The 21,541-nt window shown below is 39.8% G+C and overlaps 1 protein-coding gene across 2 annotated transcripts in view; it reads right to left on the bottom strand.

Annotated features, from left to right (window-relative positions):
* The window catches only part of LOC110550063 (cytochrome b5 reductase 4), a 61,497-nt gene that overhangs the window by 15,954 nt on the left and 24,002 nt on the right, over nucleotides 1–21,541 (bottom strand). For both annotated transcript variants that reach the window (XR_002476498.2, XM_021639660.2), the window contains exons 6-12: nucleotides 20,293–20,371; nucleotides 18,755–18,812; nucleotides 17,360–17,453; nucleotides 12,487–12,519; nucleotides 11,150–11,272; nucleotides 1,717–1,857; nucleotides 323–475 (exon numbers count right to left, since the gene is read on the bottom strand). Coding sequence is in view for 1 of the 2 variants with exons in the window: in XM_021639660.2 (XP_021495335.1) it covers nucleotides 323–475; nucleotides 1,717–1,857; nucleotides 11,150–11,272; nucleotides 12,487–12,519; nucleotides 17,360–17,453; nucleotides 18,755–18,812; nucleotides 20,293–20,371 (681 nt within the window). In the remaining variant the exon portion in view is untranslated. The remainder of the gene's footprint in view (nucleotides 1–322; nucleotides 476–1,716; nucleotides 1,858–11,149; nucleotides 11,273–12,486; nucleotides 12,520–17,359; nucleotides 17,454–18,754; nucleotides 18,813–20,292; nucleotides 20,372–21,541) is intronic.

Here is a 21,541-nt window from a genome sequence, read left to right on the forward strand (position 1 = left end):
AGTCATGTGTGAGAGATTAGTTAGAGGGAAAAACAAAAGATGAAAGCTTGCTTTCAGAGCATGGGGTTGAGAGGAGAAAACAACATCAAACTGTGGCTGACTGGATTTGGGGAATGAGCAAGTCTCCAGAGAAGGGCAGAAATGAACAGAGATGCTGCAAAATGATAAAGGTGGGAGTACAGGGAGTACAAGACAAAGAGAAGATGACTTCCGCTGCAGACATGCTGAGTTTAAGATACTTAATAGACTCTCACATGGAGATAATAAAGGGTTTCTGGTCCAATCGACAGCACAAACAAGGCTATAAGTCAGCATTACTAACCAATCTGAAGACGATCAAGCTCTGGTGTGAAGAGTCCATCAGGATAGATTTTGATCAGAAAGTAGATGTATTTATTTGGGGGAAGAGCTGTTTCTTTATAATCTGAGTGTAAGGAATCAGACACGGGTGTATATGGCTTTACTATTTCTGCACCTGGAAAAAAAAAATCAAAGAAAAGCATGATATTTTTTTAAAAACTTCCAATGAAGATAAAAGATACAAATCTTATGATGCTATCAGATGCTATCAGTGTATGCTTAAAACTGTATATATACCTCTAATGAGATGTTCCACATCCATGTTTTATTTACATTTACATATGTCTCAAAGCTATAATTATAACAAACCAATGTTTAAACATTATATAGACAATCTTTTTTTTTTTATTTCTTAAGTACAGTCTATAGCAATGAATCTAGATAACATATAAGCTTTGTTATGGGCTACAATAAAATGGCATCAAAATTCTCCCATGGACATGTAATAATAAAGACAGAATAATTCCAATTATAAACTATATATTTAGCAACACCAATGAGATCACTAGGGAAAGGGAAAAATTTTATAATTTTATATATTTTGAATTGTTTTAATGACCTAAAATTATTTTGGCAGCTGAATGAATGGAACGATACCTCATGAGATGTATGATTTTTTTAATAAGTAAAATGAAAACATATGATATAGATTTTTACCGGATTCCAAAAAAAGAGTAACCAAATATTTGAAAGTTTAAAATTTCAAAACTGGCTCTAATTGCTTCATATGTAACTTAAAGCTCATTGGTTAGAAACTATGCTAAGGAAAACAGGAGCTCACAAACAGCCATCGGGTATGACGGTGAAAAGTCTAACAGCACTGTCGTGGAACGCCACCTCTACCAACTCTCAGAAGGTAGCCTACCAGATGGACCACTGTAAACACGGCCTGAAGTGAGGTGAGGATTCTGCAGCCTCAAGAGGCCAAGAAAATGTTGACTATCAGTAAGAACAGAGGCAATTCATCAAGTAAATGAAGACTTAGGATGAAATACTGCAAAAAGAATTCACACATCAAGGACATCGTTTTGAACTTCTTGTCCTAGTAGCATATACAAGGAAACCATGTACAATTAGTCGCTCGTTTTGAATTTCATTGGCTCAGCCCCTCGGAGATACCAACGGCGCGTCTGTTTCTCGCAGCAGTCCCTGTGGAGGCCCACTGCGTGCTCACTCCCTCTTTCCCACTGGAGGCAAGCTGCCCCGTTGTTCTGTAGCAAAGACAGTCAGACACACCCTATCGACAAACCCAGAAGCTTCCCGCCATTAAAGCCAGGAGCCCAGGAAGGCTAGTAACTTAGATGACTGCACGAGACAACATGTCCCCCATCTGACCCAAGCCTCTATTTCCCTTACCTGTGACACTGAGCTTGAGGTAAACATGTTGCCCAACTGGCACCTGAAGGTGAGTACTTGGAGGCAGCATCAGACAGAAGAGCCTCGTATCGTGAGTAACATCCTCCTTGGAAGTTAACTGGCACTTTCTGTAGTACAAGCCTGGAAAGCAAGGCAATTAGGTCACCAAGTAAAACCACACTCTGCATCTGCTCTTTCACTAAAATACTCACACAGTTCTAAAACTCACTACTTTTACAAGGCTATTTTTTAATCTCATTTTCTAAGATATTTTATAAACATATAACCACATTTACCATTTAAAAAAGAATTAATATTAAAATTTAATAAAAAGCAAATTTTTCTCCATACCTGTTAAAAACCTGTCTCAAAACACTAAAACCCAATTTCTTCTTAAACATAATTTCTAAGTAATTCTATATTTTAGGCTTTATATTTACAATGATATTAATTGTACAAATAAAAAATATTTGAGAAAGATGTTCCCATTCTAAAGTTTCTTCTTTTACAATATTACTACTGTTAAACAGGCTTAGCAACCCACTCTGATAAAAGAAAGGAAAACATCTGGTATGTCTATGCTTATTTGCATATGAATAAGACAAAAAATCTTAACTGTCTAAATGATTAAACAAAAAAATAACCTTTTACTTAGGTTTATAACATACATTAATTTCAGTAAGAGCAATCAAGTATTTCTTTAAATACTGGAAATACTTTAAATAGTCATGTTCCCAAACTAGTTTATACTACACAAAACAATTAACATTAAGAACTTGTTGCAGAAATTCTAAAAGCACTGTCATTTATAAATTCTCTTTTGACTATAAATAGTATACCCCCAAAGACTGATAATAGTGTATAATCTCTCAGAAAAAAAGTATTTTCAGAAATAGAATTGATGCTATTCATTCATTTGATCCTAATATATTCATCCTAATTATTATTTTTTTTTTGTTCTTCCCTCTCTCATCAAATAGTATTTAACTTGGTATAGAAAGATTTACTCCAGATCCTAGGAAGAAAACCCCCCCAACTAGCAACTAATGCTTAATGGAAAACTAGAATTCATATACAACTTTCAGAAATAATTTTGGCCACAGTTAAATCAAGTTCTCATTTTCTATGGCTCCCAAAGACCTTGTCATCCAATCTTTCTACCTGTTACCTTAGTAACTCAGGAGGTACACATGGGTCACCTCATTATAGTAACAGGGAATATGCTAGGGTCTGGTTACAGCTAGAAACATCACTCTAAAGTCATTCTGGAAGGTCTAACTAGTTCTGGACTAGATTCAAATGACAGAGCTCACCAACAGGTGAAATGAAAGTTCAAACTATCATCCCTTTCTCTAGACCAATGGTTCTCAACCTGTGGGTACCAATCCCTTTGGAGGTCTAATAACCGTTTCACATGGGCCACCTAAGATGAATGGAAAATACAGGTATCTACCTTACAATTCATAAGGGCAACAAAATCAGTCATGAAGTAGCAAAGAAAGTAATTTTATGGTTGGGGGTCACCACAACATAAAAAACTATATTAAAAGGATTGTAGCATTAGGAAGGTTGAGTATAGTGGGACTTCCTGGACCCACCAGTAGTTAAAGACACAGAGACTTAATAACACTTAGAAAAGCTTAGTCCTTCAGCTGGACAAACTGTCAACTAGCTTATAAATTAACCTGACGAATCCTGTACTACTGCCTGCCACATAGCCAGGTCTTTAACTCTCTCTCTCTGTGTACCTGTTCTCAGTGTCTTTCCACTCAATGTGACAAGGTACAGATTTACAGATTGTCTCTCCAACCTATGCGACTTCATCCCATTCTGACCACACTGTCCCAAAGCATTCTTTGTTCAGTTACCTAAACATTTTCTCATCTCTTAATTTACAAGTTTAATCATTCATTCCTTAACAAGAACTTCTTGAAGCAATGTAGGATTTCTAATATTTACACATTTAAAAATGAGCTCCACAAGGACCAAACATATCTGGGCACAGGGTCTTTTCTGAGATGGACACTCAACCAAAGACCATGAGTGGATAAAACCTAGAACCTCTGCTCGGATGTGACCCGTGATAGCTCAGTAATCAATTGGTTTCCCATAGTAAGGGGAACAAGGACTATTTCTAACAGGAACTCAATGACTGGCTCTTTGACCTCTCCACCCCACAAGGGAGGAGAGTACTATTAGGCCACAGAGGAGGACTTTGCAGCCAGTCCTGAAAATACCTGACAAAACGGAGTCATATGAAAGGGGAAGAGGTTCTCCCTTATCAGTGGACTTGGAAAGGGGCAGGGAGGAGATGAGGGAGGGAGGGTGGGTGGGATTGGGGATGGAATGAGGGAGCAGGATACAGCTAGGATACAGAATTAACAAAATGTAACGAATAAGAAAAATAAAATTAAAAAAAAGATTAATTTTAACTTTTAGCCTTATAAAAACTATTTTTGCAATCTTTGTTTTTTAGAACATTTTAGTTTTAAGCCACTAAATAAATCTCATTTTATTTGAAAAAAAAATTAAAGTTTATAAAAAATAACTCAAAACTTGCAAACATAAGCTATTTAAAAATATTATAGATATAAATACCTGAACATGCCCATGCCCCAAACACCCCCATCCTACACGTGCAGTACACACACCCCTGTTAGAGCTTGCCCTGTTCTGCAGCCTTGTCACGCTAGCTTCACCTTGCTATGTCTGTGTCTAAGGCACTGGACAAGGAGCTGTGAGCCTGACTGCAGGGAAAAATGTTCAGAACATGTAACACCAAACCACTCATACATGTCACAAATGCTCATAAGAATTTAGAGACTGATAAAATAATTCATTATGAGGTCATTAGCATATTATTGCATACTGAGGAAACCAAGTCTTTAGTCGTTACACATACTTTAACAAGAATTAAATTACTGAATACATTCTGCTGTTAGTAATTTATCCTTTCCACTAATTTTGAAAAGGCTTCATTCAACTTCTCATAATACAGTGTCATTACCCTAAATCAAATCAGTCACAAATAATAGGAATATAATCACAAGACATCTTTAAGCATGAAGAATGACAAATGTTATAGGCATTTACATTAACACACTGGGGTAAAACATGATGAGAAAGGAGTTCAAGAAGAGTGATAATTTTCATATATTTTAAAATTAGTGTTGTTAAGTTGATTTCTGTTTTTTTTTTGTTTCCATTTTTAATTTTTATTAATTACACTTTATTTACTTTGTATCCCCCCCGTACCCCCTCCCTCCTCTCCTCCCAATCCCACCCTCCCTTCCCCTTCTCCACCCATGCCTCCCCCAGTCCACTGATACGGGAGGTCTTCCTCTCCTTCCTTCTGATCCTAGTCTATCAGGTCTCATCGGGAGTAGCTGCACTGTCTTCCTCTGTGGCCTGGTAAAGTTGCTCCCTGCTCAGGGGGAGGTGATCAAAGAGCAGGCCAATCAGTTCATGTCAGAGATAGTCCCTATTCTCATTACTATGGAACCCACTTGGACTCTGAACTGCCATGGGCTACATCTGTGCAGGGGTTCTAGTTTATCTCCATCAATGGTCCTTGGTTGGAGTATCAGTCTTAGAAAAGACCCTTGTACCCAGATTTTTTAGGTCTGTTGCTCTCCTTATGGAGCTCCTGTCCTCTCCAGGTCTTATTATTTCCTACTTCTTTCATGAAATTCCCTGCACTCTGCCCAAAGGTTGGCCATAAGTCTCAGCATCTGCTTTGATACCCTGTAGGGAGCCTTTCAGAGGCCCTCTGTGGCAGGCTCCTGTACTGTTCCCTGTTTTCTCCTTCTTCTTATGTCCATCTCTTTGCCTTGCTGTATGGGGTTTGAGCATTTAGCTAGAGACCTCCTTCTTGATTAGTTTCTTTAGGTGTACAGATTTTAGTAGGTTTATCCTATATTATCACTGAAAGAAATAAAAGAAACAGCAGAATGTTCAAACAAACAGGTGAAGGATTTCTCTTTGTTTTAACTAGTATTTTAAAAAATATATACTAGCCTGTTTTCCTACACGGCAGTGACAAACCAGGTATTAAAAAATTCTCCTAAAGCCTGCTAAAATTTTTTGTACTGCAAATGGGTAGATGAGAACTGATTCTTTCAGTTATGGTTATATATTTAAGTACTGGCCATAAACCATGAGAAAGAAAAATATTTCTCAAAGGCGAGACTCAACAGAATTTCAGAAAACAGAACACTGTGGCAAGACTGCCACTAATCTGAGTCCTTCTATGCCCTCCCATGCCAACACTGCTTTACTTAAGTCCTTCCAGTCCTCCGTGTTTGAACTCCTGCTTCACACTGAAACACAGCATGAATTCCTAGCTCACACTCTGCCTCATCAGTTTGTATTGGTTTGATTTCATATTCAGGCAATTCTTAAAGGAGGGAAAACAGGATAGCAAGAAAACAACAACCACTTTTCCCCAGCTACACTGCGCAAGCCTGAACCTAAGGTTTGTACGTCTGTGTGCATGTGCACACGCACATGCTAACCTAAAGCCTCACACATGGCGTTGACACACCAAAATCATGACATGATTAAAAACACTTCCTCTTGATGCCATTCTCCCTCAGCAGCCTACACAGCCCTTCCAGTGCTCCGAAAACTAGAAAGCAGGGAGAAGTTTCCAGCTCAATTACAGCTTGAGCACGTATTTGAACCGGTTAATTTTTTAGTGAAATTTGTGTTTTTTTATATGTGTGCAATGTTACAGGTGAGACACCTGCTCCCCCTCATATATGCTCAGTTTCTCCAACCTCATTCATCCTATAGCATACAAAGTGCCTTGATGGTCATGGAAACCAGCCAGGTACATGTTTTCTTCGGTGGGCATGAGGCTATGAATAGTCTCAGATGCTGCTGTCCAATGGTCCAAAACATCTTAAGAAAGTAACTATAGACTTGAGCCAAGTTCCCCAAGTCCTTATATATGCTCCCCAATTTTACTTCTCTGCATCACTATAGTCATAACGAGGTATAAAACCCCTTTAACAGTCACCCAATGATATGCTACAGCTCCCCTGAACTAAGTTGGTGATGCACACCTGTAATCACAGCACCCAGGAGGCAGAGGCAGGCAGATCTCTGTGAGTTCAAGGCCAGCCTAGTCTACAGAGCAAGTCTAAGATAGCCAAGGCTACACGGAGAAACCCTGTCTCAAAAAGAAAAAAAAAATTATCTTAAGACCAATTTCCTGGGTTGTTTATTGACAGATCTATAAAAGTTCCCTTATCTGGTAATCAAAGTCTTTGTATTACAGGAAAAGGTAAAAAAATGAGACACGAGATTAGATAAATAAAATGGTTCGTCATGTGTGCATGCATACATGCACAGACATGTGCACACATAGACAAGCATTCATTCGTAATCTTCATTCTGGGGGAGGAAATGCAGCCAGACACACTGCACAATTGAAGCTATTAACAACTGCATTCAGAGTGAAGGTAAACAACACAATATTTTCCCTTTCTGATTCATGTGTTTGTTGACTGTATCCATATCTTTGATGGCCATAAAGATTTGTCACATTGTACTACAAGTTTTCAACTTACATTATTGTTTCCAAACTAAGTTGCTTTTTTTTTAACCTAAGAAACATACTAATCATAAAAAGTCAGTAATTTTATTAATACATATCAAAAACCTAGGAACCATATGGTGGTTCCCTTGTGAATACAAGGTGGACTGACAGGAAGTCAGTAATACATTGGCAAGATAAAAAAATCAGCCTCAAGACAGTTTAGGTCATATTTTAAGAAAGGGAACTGTTGTGGATGTAAACATGTTTTTGTTTTAATCCCAGGTGTGGGATATAGGACTGACTCAGATTGTCTATAGTAGCAGGCTATTTGCCTCGTGTGGGCTCTGAAAGGGCTCTTTGCCGGCTGGAATTCGCTGAATTCTGAGGACTTTGAGGGGTATAAATATAACAGCCAAGGAGAAGAAGGGGCAGTGGCTTGGTGGAGCTGCAGCAGGACTGTTTGCTGCTCTTGCTGGTTTGCTGGTTACCTGGACTTCTGGATTTCCTGACAAGAGGTATTGGTATCCCCCCCCCCCAAAGAATCCTATGACTCTACCCAGCAGAAAAGAAGTATAGAGAGCTCTGTCCCCTTTCTCTTATAGCCTTTTCTTTCCCCTACCTGGGGTTGGGGGCTTGGAAGGGAGATATAAGCTTAAAAAAAAAAAAAAAACCCAAAAAAGTAGCGTTTGAAAAACTAGCACTTTCAGGGAATGGTAAAAGCAGAAATTGTCTTTGCTCCTTTGTCAAAGAAAATGGTCACTTAAGCAATGAGCTATTTCCAAGGCAGGAAATCTACTGCACACCATGCCCAGCTCCAATGTCATGCAAGAACATGGCTGAAGCGTTCCTGCTGGATTTCCTTCCCTTTCTTTTCTTCTTCTTTTTAATTCAAACTTTCTTTTTTTAACGGTGACTTGGGACTAGAAGAAACTTACAGCAGGGATAAAAGAGCTCACAGAAAGCCTCAGGAAATTACAGGGAAAACAGTTCAAGGATGGTCATTCATCTTCAGACAGAGGCCAGCCAGTTTTCAGTATCATTGATTCTGACTAGGCTTTTATCTGGCTGGCTAGGCCTTTTCAATCATTAAGTAGTTGGATAATCCTGGGCAACAGGCTTCATTTTCTTAGTAGCTCATTTCACTTACAGTGTCCAATTCCTAGTCGCTGATGGTTTGCTGATCAGCCGTCCTCTGTGTTCTTTTTCTACCTAATGCCACAAGCTTTATCTCACAACTCCTGCTATGGCAAAATCAACTGCTTTAAATGTTCCCACATACTGCTTACATTTTGTTTCCTCTATAACCTATACAACGCCTGGGATAAAATAGCCAGTGATGATGTGCAGCTCTCTATAAAAAGCCCTCTGAAGACTGCTGCTTTTGCGAAAGCTATGAATCCCACTATTGAAACACTTACAGCCTACCTTCTTTGGGTAGTCACTCAAGATCAATTTCACCTGTTTGTTCACTTGAGGTTCCCTTAAAGTGTGTGGTATTTGGACCACATAACTCACACTTGTTGGCTTGTTTCTTCCTAAGACTCTACTTCATCTTATTCTTGTACATGGGAATATAAGTTCTGCCACTGTTTCACAGCACAGTGGCCAAATCATCCTTCATGATATCACTCAAAATCTAGATGTCTTGACACAAACACAAGTTACCTACAAATGTATATTTATAATCGAAGAATTAAAAAAAAATGACACTGGCCTTTGCCTCCAGTTTCTGACACAGAGTGCCTACAGCCATAATAAGTTGAACTTCAACTCTAGTTCTTTAAGTCTTTGTAATTTCACAGTGATGGGTATGTCTGAGACAGAACTTCAAATTGCTTGGAATATCCTGGGTGATATGACCTATTGTTCTAAAGAGGCCATTCTTAGTAGATTCTGTACTGACTCTGGATGACAGTCTGAATGCTGAATTGATTAACAATGACCAATGACATAACCCATCATGCTTATGAGAGTTTGGAAATCCTAAAAAGATGACTGAACCCAAAGGGATGCCTGGAGGGGGCATAGCTATGGAAGGCTTAGAGGCTCCACAACTCTTCTCACACATTTCTGTATCCTTTAAAATATGCATACATATAAATGCTTGTCTGAATTCTGTGAAACGCTCTAGCACATTTTTTTTTTAAATCTACAGTGGGGAAAATGAAAACTTTGATGTCAGTTTGTTAAAGGTACAGAACCTGGGACCTACAATGGGTACCAGAAGTTGGAGAAGTTTGTGGACTAAGCCCTTAAACTGTGGGGTCTGCACCTCCCCAATTAATATCATAATTGATCTAGACTATAGGGTACCCAATTGGTGTCGCTAGGTAATTGATTTTTGGTAAGGAGAAATCCCCACATATTTTTATTGACCAGAAGTGTTCTTGTTAAACCATGAGAACACAAGAACTGGGCTTACAGACAGTTAGCTGAACATTAGAGTTACCAACTGAACCCATTAAATGTCTGCAATAGGTTGTGCATATATGCTTGGTTGTTTATGACATAAATCCACAAGGACAAAAAGAACAGGAAAAATGAAAATTACAAATGCTGGGAACCAACAAGGCAATCAGATAACTGAGTCAGCAGATCAAGAAAGTGAATTCCTAAGCCAGAAATCTTAGCAACAGACTGACACTTTTTAATAGAAAAATCCGTTTAATACCTTGAGGCTAGCTTGATCTACCACAGCTAACATCAGAGTCAAGGCAGTCTGGAAAGTTTCTAAGTGTGTTTAAGAGGCTCAGATGCTCTGCCACCCCACTTAAGCTCTCTCCTACTTAGCACAGCCATGCAATGGACTCTCCTAAACTGAATGAATTGGTACAAACTGCTCTCTAGAGAAGCAGCATCGGGTCTGTGGGGTGGGCATGCTCTAGACTAAACTTCGTCATCTTAATTAGAGCACTGAAACTGTAACACCCACTGTCCTTGGAAGGTAACTGCATTTAGAGACTTTTAAAAGGTACTTTAAGTGAGGACAATAGGAGCCCTTTCCAGTAAGAGTGCTGTCCTTTTAAGAAAAGAGAAGCTAAAGACACATACATGCAAGGAAGGTCACACAAGCCAAGGAGAGAGGCCTTAGAAGTGTCTAATCCTGCCGATACTGTGAATGGACTCATAAACTCCACAACTAAGAGGAAACAAATTTCTGTTCTTAAGCTACATGGTCAGCAGTCATTACAACACCTTAGCTAACCAAGATGGTATTCTAGGAAAAGCAAAGCAAAGCAAAACAAAACAAAACAAAAACGGGGATGAGAAGGATAAGATGAAGTCACATTTACAGAACTGCAGCTTTCTTTGCACAGAAAGCTTTCAAAAGAAGGTGTGCAAGAGAGAATACTGTTTCCTCCAGAGACACAAATCCTGGCATCAAACTTCCTTTAGAGAAAACACTCAAATGTACAGGGAATATATACTGGCAATATGCCCAACTGTTCATGCACAGCTGTTAATCAGCTGAAACATGAGCAGACACTTGAGAATCAGAAATATCAAAGACAGCATCTGGTATGAAACATCAAAACAAACAGCAAACAAGACTGTGAGACAGAGAGGTCACACATGGAGGAAAAAAAAAAACCAGTGGAACGCCATCAGTTATTTATTTATTTTTTTAATGGCGGTGGGATGGCTCAGTGGGTAAAGGTGCTTGCAGTCAAGCTTGACAACCTCAGTTTGATCCCCAGGACCCATGTGGAGAAGAGAACCAACTCCTGCAAATAGTCGCGACCTCCACATGCAGGCCATTGTGTGCACACACCACACACACACACACACACACACACACACACACACACACTACATAAATAAATAAAGCAAATAAGCAATTCAATTCAAAACCTTTAAAAAGACAATATAAGAAACAAGAGTACTGCATACCTGTTTCTTTCTTTGGGATTAAGGAATTGTGTTTCTCCAGGGGATGACCAAGACATTTCCAAGAAACATTTTCTCTCTTTTGTAGGACAATCTCTATTTTTCCAACATTCTCAATGACCCGTACTGAAAAGGAGAAATTCCACTTGTTTCACTAACACTAAATGTTAAGATTTTATTTTAAAACCAACCCTTTTCATATAGTCACTGTGCTGCTGTTATATAAGGATGCTGATAATTAACAGAAAAGGTTTGTTCACTTAGTGACATCAGTGTCTATGTTATCTGATGTTAAAATTAGTTGATTTTACATTCAGATTGGCTTCTTTCAAACCAGTTTATCAAGGCCATATATGTGTGGCTTTCAAAGGGGCACAGATACAGCCGCAGATACAGTTCTAGCCACAGCTGGAAATACACTGTCAACACTGAATGGACCCACAAAACCAAATTTGACATATTCCCTTTTAATATTTTTAGTTAAACCCGAGAAGTCTACATTAGTGAATTCAGAACACTGAGTTTAAAAATATAAGAACAGACTCAGAAGAATCAGCACCCAGGAAGTACACTGGGAATTGCTGATGACTGAAAACCTAGACACCTGTCTTCCTTTCTCACTGACTAGAACAGCACAGGGCCAATATTAAAATGTAGACCTCTGGCCACTGACTTAAATGTGACGAAGTGAACATGCTTTCAAAGTTGTAACTTTACTTTTGCTCAGCAGCTCAGCCTATTGCTCCACAAGCTGAACCTGCCAACTCGAGGCTCACAACAGTGCAATAGCTCCTTACAACAGACGAGAGGAGAGAAGTCCATCAGATGACCACTGATTTCAGACTTCACTAGACTAAAATCAAGCTCCTTGACTGCCCAGCGTGTGCTTAAGCAGGCTGAGAAGCCTGGAAGCAGAAGCTAACTGCGTTCTCGGCTGCCAGGGCACCCACATTGCACACGCCGAAGTGCGGTGACCGCCGCTCAGTGTGCTCTTCCCTGCCGCCCACCTGACGGCATGATTCTAGGAGAAGTGTCCGGTCTGTGTGCCTCAGAGCTGCACGTGAGCAGCAGGGCAGAGAGGAATAACAGAAAGGAAACAGGAATATGTTTAAGGGAGAGAAAAAGGAAAAAATAAAGAGATAAGAAGAGCATGGTAAAAGAAAATAGGAAAGACAAACAAACAAAAACCAGAGTGTACTTTAAAAGGAATGTATTTTGTGGCATCAAAATAAATACATGCAAGAGAAATAAGACAAATGCTTGGCTTTCTTTCTTCTTTCTTCCTTTGCATGTATGCATAAATGTATATTCATAATTTGTTTCTTCTTTTTGGTACTTACCAGAAAATTGTTCTTGAACTTCATGGCTTAGCCCTGAGATTAAAAAAAAAAAAAAGTTTTCCATTACCACCAAAATTCAGTTCACAAAAATCAATTTTACACCTGTAAGTTCATTTTAAATATACTATTTCAAACCGCTCAAGACTAGAAATATGAGAGACTAAAGGAAAAGGACTGTTTCAAATTACTTCAAGTTCTTCCATTTTTCCATCTCTCTCCCTATTAACGGAGGAGTAAATATTCAACCACCCACCAGCTGGTAACCCACTTTCACTCCAGACTGACAATCCTGCAGAGTAAGAAGTGAGCAGACAGAAGAGGGAGAAGGCAGCCCCTGGATTCAGGCCCCTTGTGCAGCCTGGGTCCTATCCACAGAGGTCAGACAGAGTCAACTTAGCTTCTCTCTCTTTCTCCTCTCTCTCACTGAGTGCCCCAAATCAATTTTTTTTTTTCCAGAATCTATAAGCAACCAAGCTCTTTCCTGGTACTCTGGGCATACGGTTACCACAGGACCTCTCTTTGCACTTACTATATCTGTTCTAGGGAAGGAAAATGTGAGGTGTGGCCTTACCACTCTCTGCTCTACATCACAGTGTGCCAACATAATTACCTGGCATCTGAATCTGCACTGTTTTGGTCTTTCCAATGTGACACTGGCATCCAGGAGTCATTTTTTTGTTGTTGTTTTTTTATAAATTTTGTTCTTTGGCAATTTCATTTGTATGCAAGAGTGCTCTGATTGCTTGCGGCCCTAATGTCTCTCCCGTTCCTCCCTCCCCTGTCCTCCCCTGCCCTCTTCCTTACTCATCTCTTTCTCACATTCGTATCTTTTGCTTTGTGTCTCTGTGGGATGGAGCATGGTTGTCGGTGTGATTTTTGCATTGGAACTATCCACTGGAGCCTGGTGGGTTCAGCAGTGTGTCCACAGTTGAAGACAGTGGCTCTCTCACCAATTTCCATCAGAAGCCTGCATTTCAACAGCAATGGGATAGGGTCCCACAGGCTCTTCCCTACTTCCACCCCATCTACGAATGACTTGAAAAGGGCTATGTTGTGTAGATCCAGACCAAGTAACTTTAGTGGCTGTAAGGTCATAATTACATTGGTTACATCATACAGAGAATGGAATTTCACTCCCCTTCTTCTTAAATTTCTTCTGTTTCCTCTTCCATAGGGTTCCCTGAGCCCTAGAAGGGGTAATAAAAATGACTTTAGGGCTAAGCCCTCATCTGTCACTTATTCTCCTCATCTTGGGTAGCCATGAGTCTCCCTATTCACCACCATTCATTGTGAATAGAAGCTTCTCTGATCAGAGTTAAGATTAGCCTGTCTGTAAGAGTATGAACATGGATATTTAGAAAGTTTGACTTTATGTCTACTTACCTAAAATTGGTACTAACTTTATTCATTCAGCCTATGAGCAGCAATCATGGGATCCCTCCTGTGCAACACGCTAAAATCCAATCAGGAAGAGGTTGATTACCCCTCTAATAGCCATGCCACTATTCCCTGGCCTGGCAGGTTGAAGTCATAGTTCATAGAGTTCACTGTTAGGGAAAACCCTTGATGCCTTTCTCCCTCAGCAGCCTGCACAGCACCTCTGGTGCTCTGAAAACTAGAAAGCAGGGAAGAGGCTCCAGTTCAACTATAACTTGAGTACATAGTTGACTTGCAGAAATTTTTTATTAGAATTGTTGCTCTTTTATTTGTGTGCAATGTTACAGGTGAGACACCTGCTCCCCCTCATATATACTCAGTTTCTCCAACCTCATCTGTCCTGTGCTCATCAAGTGCTTTGATGGTCATGGAATCCAGCCAGGTACCTGTATTCCTCTGTGGGCATGAAGCTATGAATAGTCTCAGACTCTGAAAGATACTGCTGTCCAATGGTTCAAAACATCTTAAGAAAGGAGCTACAGCCCTGAGCCAAGTTCCCCAAATCCTTATATATGCTCCCCAATTTTACCTCTCTGCATCACTATAGTCATGACGAGGAATAAAACCCCTTTAACTGTCACCCTGTGATGTGCTATAGCTCCCCTGAACTAAGTGTCCTAATGTGTGCCTAGATGGAGACTCTGATGGTTAGTATTTCCCTGAATCCCTAGGATGGTGTGGAGACACTTTCTTTTGGGAACAATTCTAGTTACAACTCAGTTAGAAGGAAAATCAAAATACGCTGTTGACTACAGTGAGAACAAAGTTATAACATACTTGAAAAGAATAGTAGATGCTGGCACAGAGGTTTCACTTAAAGTACTAATGACTAAGGTTAGCTTTTCTAGTGTGATTAATCTCTCCCATAAAAGACAAATGGGCTGTATGCTAGTAAAACAAACAAACAAACAAACAAAAAACACTAACAATAAGTAGGGGCTGTAGAAATAGCTTAAGAGTGCTCACTGCTTTTCTAGAGGACCCAAGTTTAGTTACCAGCACCCTGGTTGGACAGCTCAAAATCACCTGTAAGCCCAACTTTAGGGGGATAACTTTGATAACTTCTTCTGGCCCCTGTGGGAACTCACCACATATAAAGAGATGTACACCCATAAGTAAAACGAAAAATAAACCTCTTTAAAAAAATTTAGGTGGGAACTAGAAAAGATCATCCTGAGTGAAGTATCCCAGAAGCAGAATGAAACACATGGTGTATGCTCACTTATAAGTGGATATCAGACATATAATATAGGATAAACATACTAAAATCTGTATACCTAAAGAAGCTAAGCAAGAAGGAGGAACCTGGGTAAGATGATCAATCCTCATTCAGAAAGGCAAATGGGAAAGACATCGGAAGGAGAAAACAGGGAATAGGACAGCAGCCTCTGAAAGAATCTATCCAGCAGGGTATCAAAGCAGATGCTGAGACTCATAGCTAAACTTTGGGCAGAGTGTACGAAATCTTATGAAAGAAGGGAGAAATAGAAAGACCTGGAAGAGACAGAAGCTCCACAAGGAGAGCAACAGAACCAAAACATCTGAGCACAGGGGTCTTTTCTGAGACTGATACTCCAACCAAGGACCATGCATAGAGATAACCTAGAACCCCTGCACAGATGTAGCCCATGGCAGCTCAGTGTCCAAGTGGATTCCCTAATAAGGGAAATGAATAGGGGCTGTCTCTGACATGAACTCAATGGCTGGCTCTTTGATCAGCCCCCCCCAATAGGGAGGGGGCATCCTTAACAGGTCACAGAGGAAGACAATGCAGCCAGTCCTGATGAGATCTGATAGGCTAGGGTCAGATGGAAGGGGAGGAGGACCTCCCCATCAGTGGACTGGGGGAGGGAAAGGGAAGGAGAAGAGGGAAGGAGAATGGGATTAGAAGGGGAGTGGGGACTACAGCTAGGATACAAAGTGAATAAATTGTAAAAAAAAAAAAAAAACTGAAATGGAAGACAGATGAATATCATGCATTTGATAAATTATTTATCTAGAACACAGAAAGAAGAGTTAAAAGCCACTATTAAAATTAAATGGCCAAAAAAAAAAACTTTAATGAAAAGAAGAGCTATTTTTTCTATAGGAAAAAATACATTTCAAGAAAAAAAGCTTTAGATACAGTGTTTCTCAACCTTTCTAATGCTACTACCCTTTAACACAATTCCTCATGCTATGGTGACCCCTGACCATCAAACTATTTTTACTGCTACCTCACAGCAGTATTTTTGCTATTGTTATGAATCACAATACAAACATCTGATGCGCAGAATATCTGATATGCAACCCCAGTGGGGGTCACGAGCCACAGGTTGTGACCCACTGCTTTTAGACGTTTGAGGTTAGTCATCTACTGAGTGAGGCTGGGCAGGAGGCTAGGCGGGGGCAGGTGGAGGAACCTGGTGAACAAAAACATTATGGTACATGTTGACCAAATTCAGAATTAAAGGTACTTTTCTTCATTAACAAAACAAAGTAGTGAGCAGACTTCTGAGAGTTTGGAATTTCAACTTGTATTTTGTTCAGCCAGCTGGTACATTCTTTTGTGATAAGCGCATGTTTAAAATATTATTGCTGGAGCTAGTAAGATGGCTCATTTGGTTAAGGTGCTTGCCATGCAAGTGTGGCGCCCTGAGTTTCTTCCCTGGAACCCATGTAAGGGTAGAAAGGAGAGGACCAAATCCACAAAACTTCTCTTTCACCTCCACATGTGTTACGTCATGGCTCTTACACATACGCATTAAGCACAGACAATAACAATTTATTTTTAAAAATTTACATATTTGCTACTTGTTAGGGATTTTCTGGGCGTGTCATATCTATTTTCTAACTAGAAATATGTTATAGTCATAAGAGGAGAAGGTAGGTGACAAACAGATCCAACATTTGGTATCTTAGGTTCCAGACTTCAGTGCTGACTTCTTGCCTCTGATAGACCAAAATCAACAAGCTGATTTTCTCTGTCTGTGAGAGGTGGGCAACTGATTGACATAATACAAACCTGCTGTTCAGGTTGTTTAGTTGCTGCCTCTGACTTCCTGGGGCAGAGCTGACAACTATTAGGCATCCCAGTAAGGAATGCTCATGGTAAGCAAAGGTCTCCAGGGACTTACTTATTGATACCACGTATGAGAGACTTGAAAAGGTAGGCCAACCTTTTATGGTTGATTCTGACCACATCTGATTGCTTAAAGTTGGGGTTCTGTCACACAGTGGACAGCACATTAGACTTCCAACTGCTTAAACCTGGGAAGGGGTTCATTCTACCATTTTTATTAGCATGAAAGAAAAACAGTCACTATAAAAGGATCAGAAATGGCAAACCAAAGTGACAACAGCAGATAAAATATTATAGCCCTCTAGACTGCAGAGCACGTTATTGCCATAATAAAAGGAAACAAGCTATTCTCGTTAATAAAAATGTGGTACTCACCAATATGTATAAGATAAGAATGATCCTTGATAACTGCTTCTGCTCTCAAGGACTCATCCTGGAGGTCAACGATTACAGAGTCTAAACTGATATTCTTAAAAGAAAGCAAAACCAGAAAGATTAAAAAGCACTGGTCCCAAACAACCCCATTTGTGAGGTGATGAGTGAAGTTTTCATGTACTACTTTACAGTTCTCCAAGCAACACAAATATTTCGGGTCCTTATTTCTTCCTCAGGCAAGGCAATTCCTTCCCTTCTCTGAACATCACTGTAGTCCTAAGCTCATACCTCCTCTGTTTAATATGCACCACAGCCACTGTCTTAAAAGTCATGAACCCTATAGACTATCTGTAGAGCACTGATCAACATCCACTAGCTTCTCTTCTTTTCTTGAGAAACAATGTAGCAAAAAATAAGACTATATGACCCAGAAATCAAGATCTTTAGTTGTTTTCATCTTAGTTTTTCTACTACTGTGTGATGCTGGGGAAGTACATAACCTATTAACCTCAGCCTAGGCAAAATTTACTCAGGGAACTCCTTAGATGTCTTTAGTTTTGTGTAGACCTAGAAGGTGTGTAGTACTTCCTACTTACACCACACACTGACTACACTGCCCTTTAGTAGCTGCTTCCTTTTCCTGTCACTGCCTTTCAAGCCCCACTGAAATCACTGCAGAATAAACCCCTCCTTCTCTGGGCTGACGCTTTTGGTTTTAGACTGTGGAATGAGGAAACAATAGCTAGAGGGAGGAGAAGGTAGGACTAGTGGTGCGCATGGCTTGACTCCTCTGTGGTAAGGCAGAGGTTGGCCACTCCAGCACAGTGGTTAAATCACCACTGCGGTAGCAAGGAGGCTCAGATGAAGCTCTGCACTTCTACAAAAGCAGCTTGAACTCTTGAAAATCCTTGTCAGAGCTTGCCTTTACATCCGCAAAGCTCCTCAAATATGGAAGCTCAGCAGGCATTGGAGGATGTGGATGAAAACATCTAATAGTGCCTCATATAGAAAAGGTGACACTTGAAGACCCCATAAGTGGATGAGCTACCTAACCTCTGTTATACAATGCACCTGAAGGCCATTAATGGTCAAGCATATTAAACCTCAGCAGTTGAGTCTTTCTAATCCCAGAAGATATATTATGGTGAAGTTAACTGGAAAGCACACACAATGCCTAATAGCTTTAAAGGCTACACGGCGTATCTGCCAAGCAAGAGCCAAAATACCTAGGTTCCAAACACAATTTAATCCTTCTTTGTAAACTAGGGAAAACAGTGCTTTTTACCTCAGGGTTGTTGTGGAGAACAAATACGTTAATGTAGGAAAGGAAGAAAAGGATTTGTTTATAAATAAACCCAGCTAATTCTTACCAGTTGTTTTTGATAGAATATTCACCTTTTGTTTGGTGTATATAACAATAGTGACTGAAGACTCTGTTTGGAACCAGTCATAGCTGTAAGATAGTAAGAGGAATGAAATATTCAGAATGATGTGCAACAACAAATGAAATGAATGTTTAAAATCTACAGTGAGAAATACATTACTCCAGGTTGAACTCCTTTCTAAACAGTGTTCTTACCACATTAAAGTTATCATGTGTAGCTGACATCTATTTCCAAATTTAAAATACCTGTACTTTCGTGTATTTGAATAAAACGACCCAAATGGGCAAAATAAAGGTTATATATTTTTCTACTAAAATCTTCTAAGAGAAAAAACAGAATATATGTGTTGGCAAGGCACACAAAGAAATCTGCATGCCCATTACCTTTCTTCTCTGTAAGGGAAATATCACTAACTAAAGAAATGCATTCTTGAGCTGGGAAAATAGCTCAGTGGTAAAATGCTTGCTGAATGAATATAAGGACATGAGTTCAAATCCACACAGCCCACATAAATCCTGATGTAGGAATGCACATCTGTAATCTCAGTGTTCCTATGGCAAGATGGAAGGTGGAGGCAGAAAAATCCCTCAGTTGCCCCTGGCTATGTGGCAGCAAATGGCAGCAAAAAGGGTTCTGTTCCAAACAAGGTGGAAGATGAAGGCCCATACCCAAGGTTGTCAAAAGTTTCATACATACACAGAAAGTCATTTTTCAAGGTGACTGGGTCAGTCATAAAAATTAAGGTAAGGTTGATCGAGTCAATACTGATTACCTACATAAAACCAACTACATGGAGGCCTTCCTGGCCCCTTAACAAAATTGTCGACAAACTTATTTAACACATATAGCAGGAAGCTGCTGTTGGAGCAACATAAACTAGAGGAGGGAGAAGGAACAGCAAAAGGGACCCTGAGTGAATTTAAGGTACTATGAACAAAAATTTGGTATTCTTTTTTCAGAAAAATTACATTTAAAATATATTAAGTGTTTCCATCAAAAAAAAATTTTTTTAAACTCTACCAAAATAGGTATACAAAGACTGAATACTAAGATAAATGATGGCATGGTTATGTATGGAATAAAAAAAGTGCTTTCACAGAATATTAATGGCAAAGGATATCGCAAAGACAAGACTGTGATTCTGATACTATAAGAGTGTATAAAGGTAGTGCATGAATCAGTAAGCCCCAGGTTTACTGTGGCTAAGGTTAATGGAACTACAACTGTGCTTTTCCTTTTCTATGTTTTCTAAACTTTCTGCCGAAATATACATTCTATCACCAGAAAATTATTTTTTAATAGTTTTTAACAGTTTAAAATAGTTTTAAAGTGCTTAAAATGGATCAGACTTCAGTTATTTAAAATTTGTTTATGGACATTTATGAAACTCTACCCTAGCATCTGATAAATGAGGCGGTAGTGTTTGCGGGCTTAAGCAAGACTGACAGGCAGGGAGCAGTAAACCCACCCCTGAGCCAGGTTCTCTCCTCTAAGGTTTACTGGCTTGCACAGAACTGCCCTCACTTTGGAATGTAAAAGAGTACGTACCTTGGAGTACTAGGTCCTTCCCTGGGAAGTGTATCCACAACGTCTTGGTTCTTGGGAACTTGGTTCTTGGGAAGCATGCCTTCACATAGAAAACAGTAATACATCTACACCATACTTGACTCGTTATTACACACATTTACATGGACCATAAACAACAAATATGCTACTAAATGCATTTTCACGAGGCAAGAGAGACTCTCGTCACCAGTGTGCCCTTTAGCTTTCCAAAAGCACGCCCTCTCTCTCCCAATGGTAGCCACCACTGTGACTTATGATAGCAGACTAGTTTTAAGATGATGGACAGGGGGCTGAGGAGATGGCTCAGAGGTTAAGAAGATTGGCTGTTCTTCCAAAGGTCCTGAGTTCAATTCTCAGCAACCACATGGTGGCTCACAACCATCTATAATGAGATCTGGCACTGCTTTCTGGCATGCAGGTAGAACACTGTATAAATAATAAATAAATAAATCTTAAAAAAATTGATGGACAGGTATTAATGGCACTATATACTACATAGAGAAAAGGGATCTTAAGATATGGTTTCTTTTGCTTTGGCTTTTTTGTCCACCCTTATACACATTACAGTTCTATCAAGTCAAAGCTAGAACTTCCTGAGTTTTCAACCGTTCCATTAAGTACATAAGCAGTTTATTCCTTTTCGTACTGAAAAGCATAGCATTGTATGACTCCATCACAACCCATTCCCTCTTCTGTTTACAGGCACCCTGGCCACTCCTGGTCTGGCGACATCACAGGAGTGCAGTGATATATTCTTGCGCACCCACATTCTTAAACAACAGAAGTCTACACTTCTGATGGCCATGTAGCATGTTTAGCTTTAGTCAAAATGGTTATTGTCTTAGTTAGGGGTTCTCTATCTATGATAAAACCCCACGATCAACATCAACTTGGGAGTTTATTTCAGCTTTCAGTCCGGCAGCAGTCTATCACTGAGGAAAGTCAGAGCAGGAACCTGGACGCAGGAGCCCATGCAAAGGTCAGGAAGAGTGTTGTTACTGGATTGCTCAATCCAGCTTTCTTACAGCACCCAGGACCACCAGCCCAGGCATAACACACCCACAATCAGCTGGGGCCTCTTACATCAATCACTAATTAAGAAAATGCCCTATAAGCTTGCCTACAGCCAGATCTTACAGAAGCATTTTCTCTATTGAGAGTCCCTCCTCTCAGATGACTTTAGCTGTGTCACGCTGATTTAAGACTAGCCAGCACAACTGACGGAATTGAT

The sequence above is a fragment of the Meriones unguiculatus genome, chromosome 6, assembly GCF_030254825.1.
Source record: "Meriones unguiculatus strain TT.TT164.6M chromosome 6, Bangor_MerUng_6.1, whole genome shotgun sequence".
NCBI lineage: Eukaryota > Metazoa > Chordata > Mammalia > Rodentia > Muridae > Meriones > Meriones unguiculatus.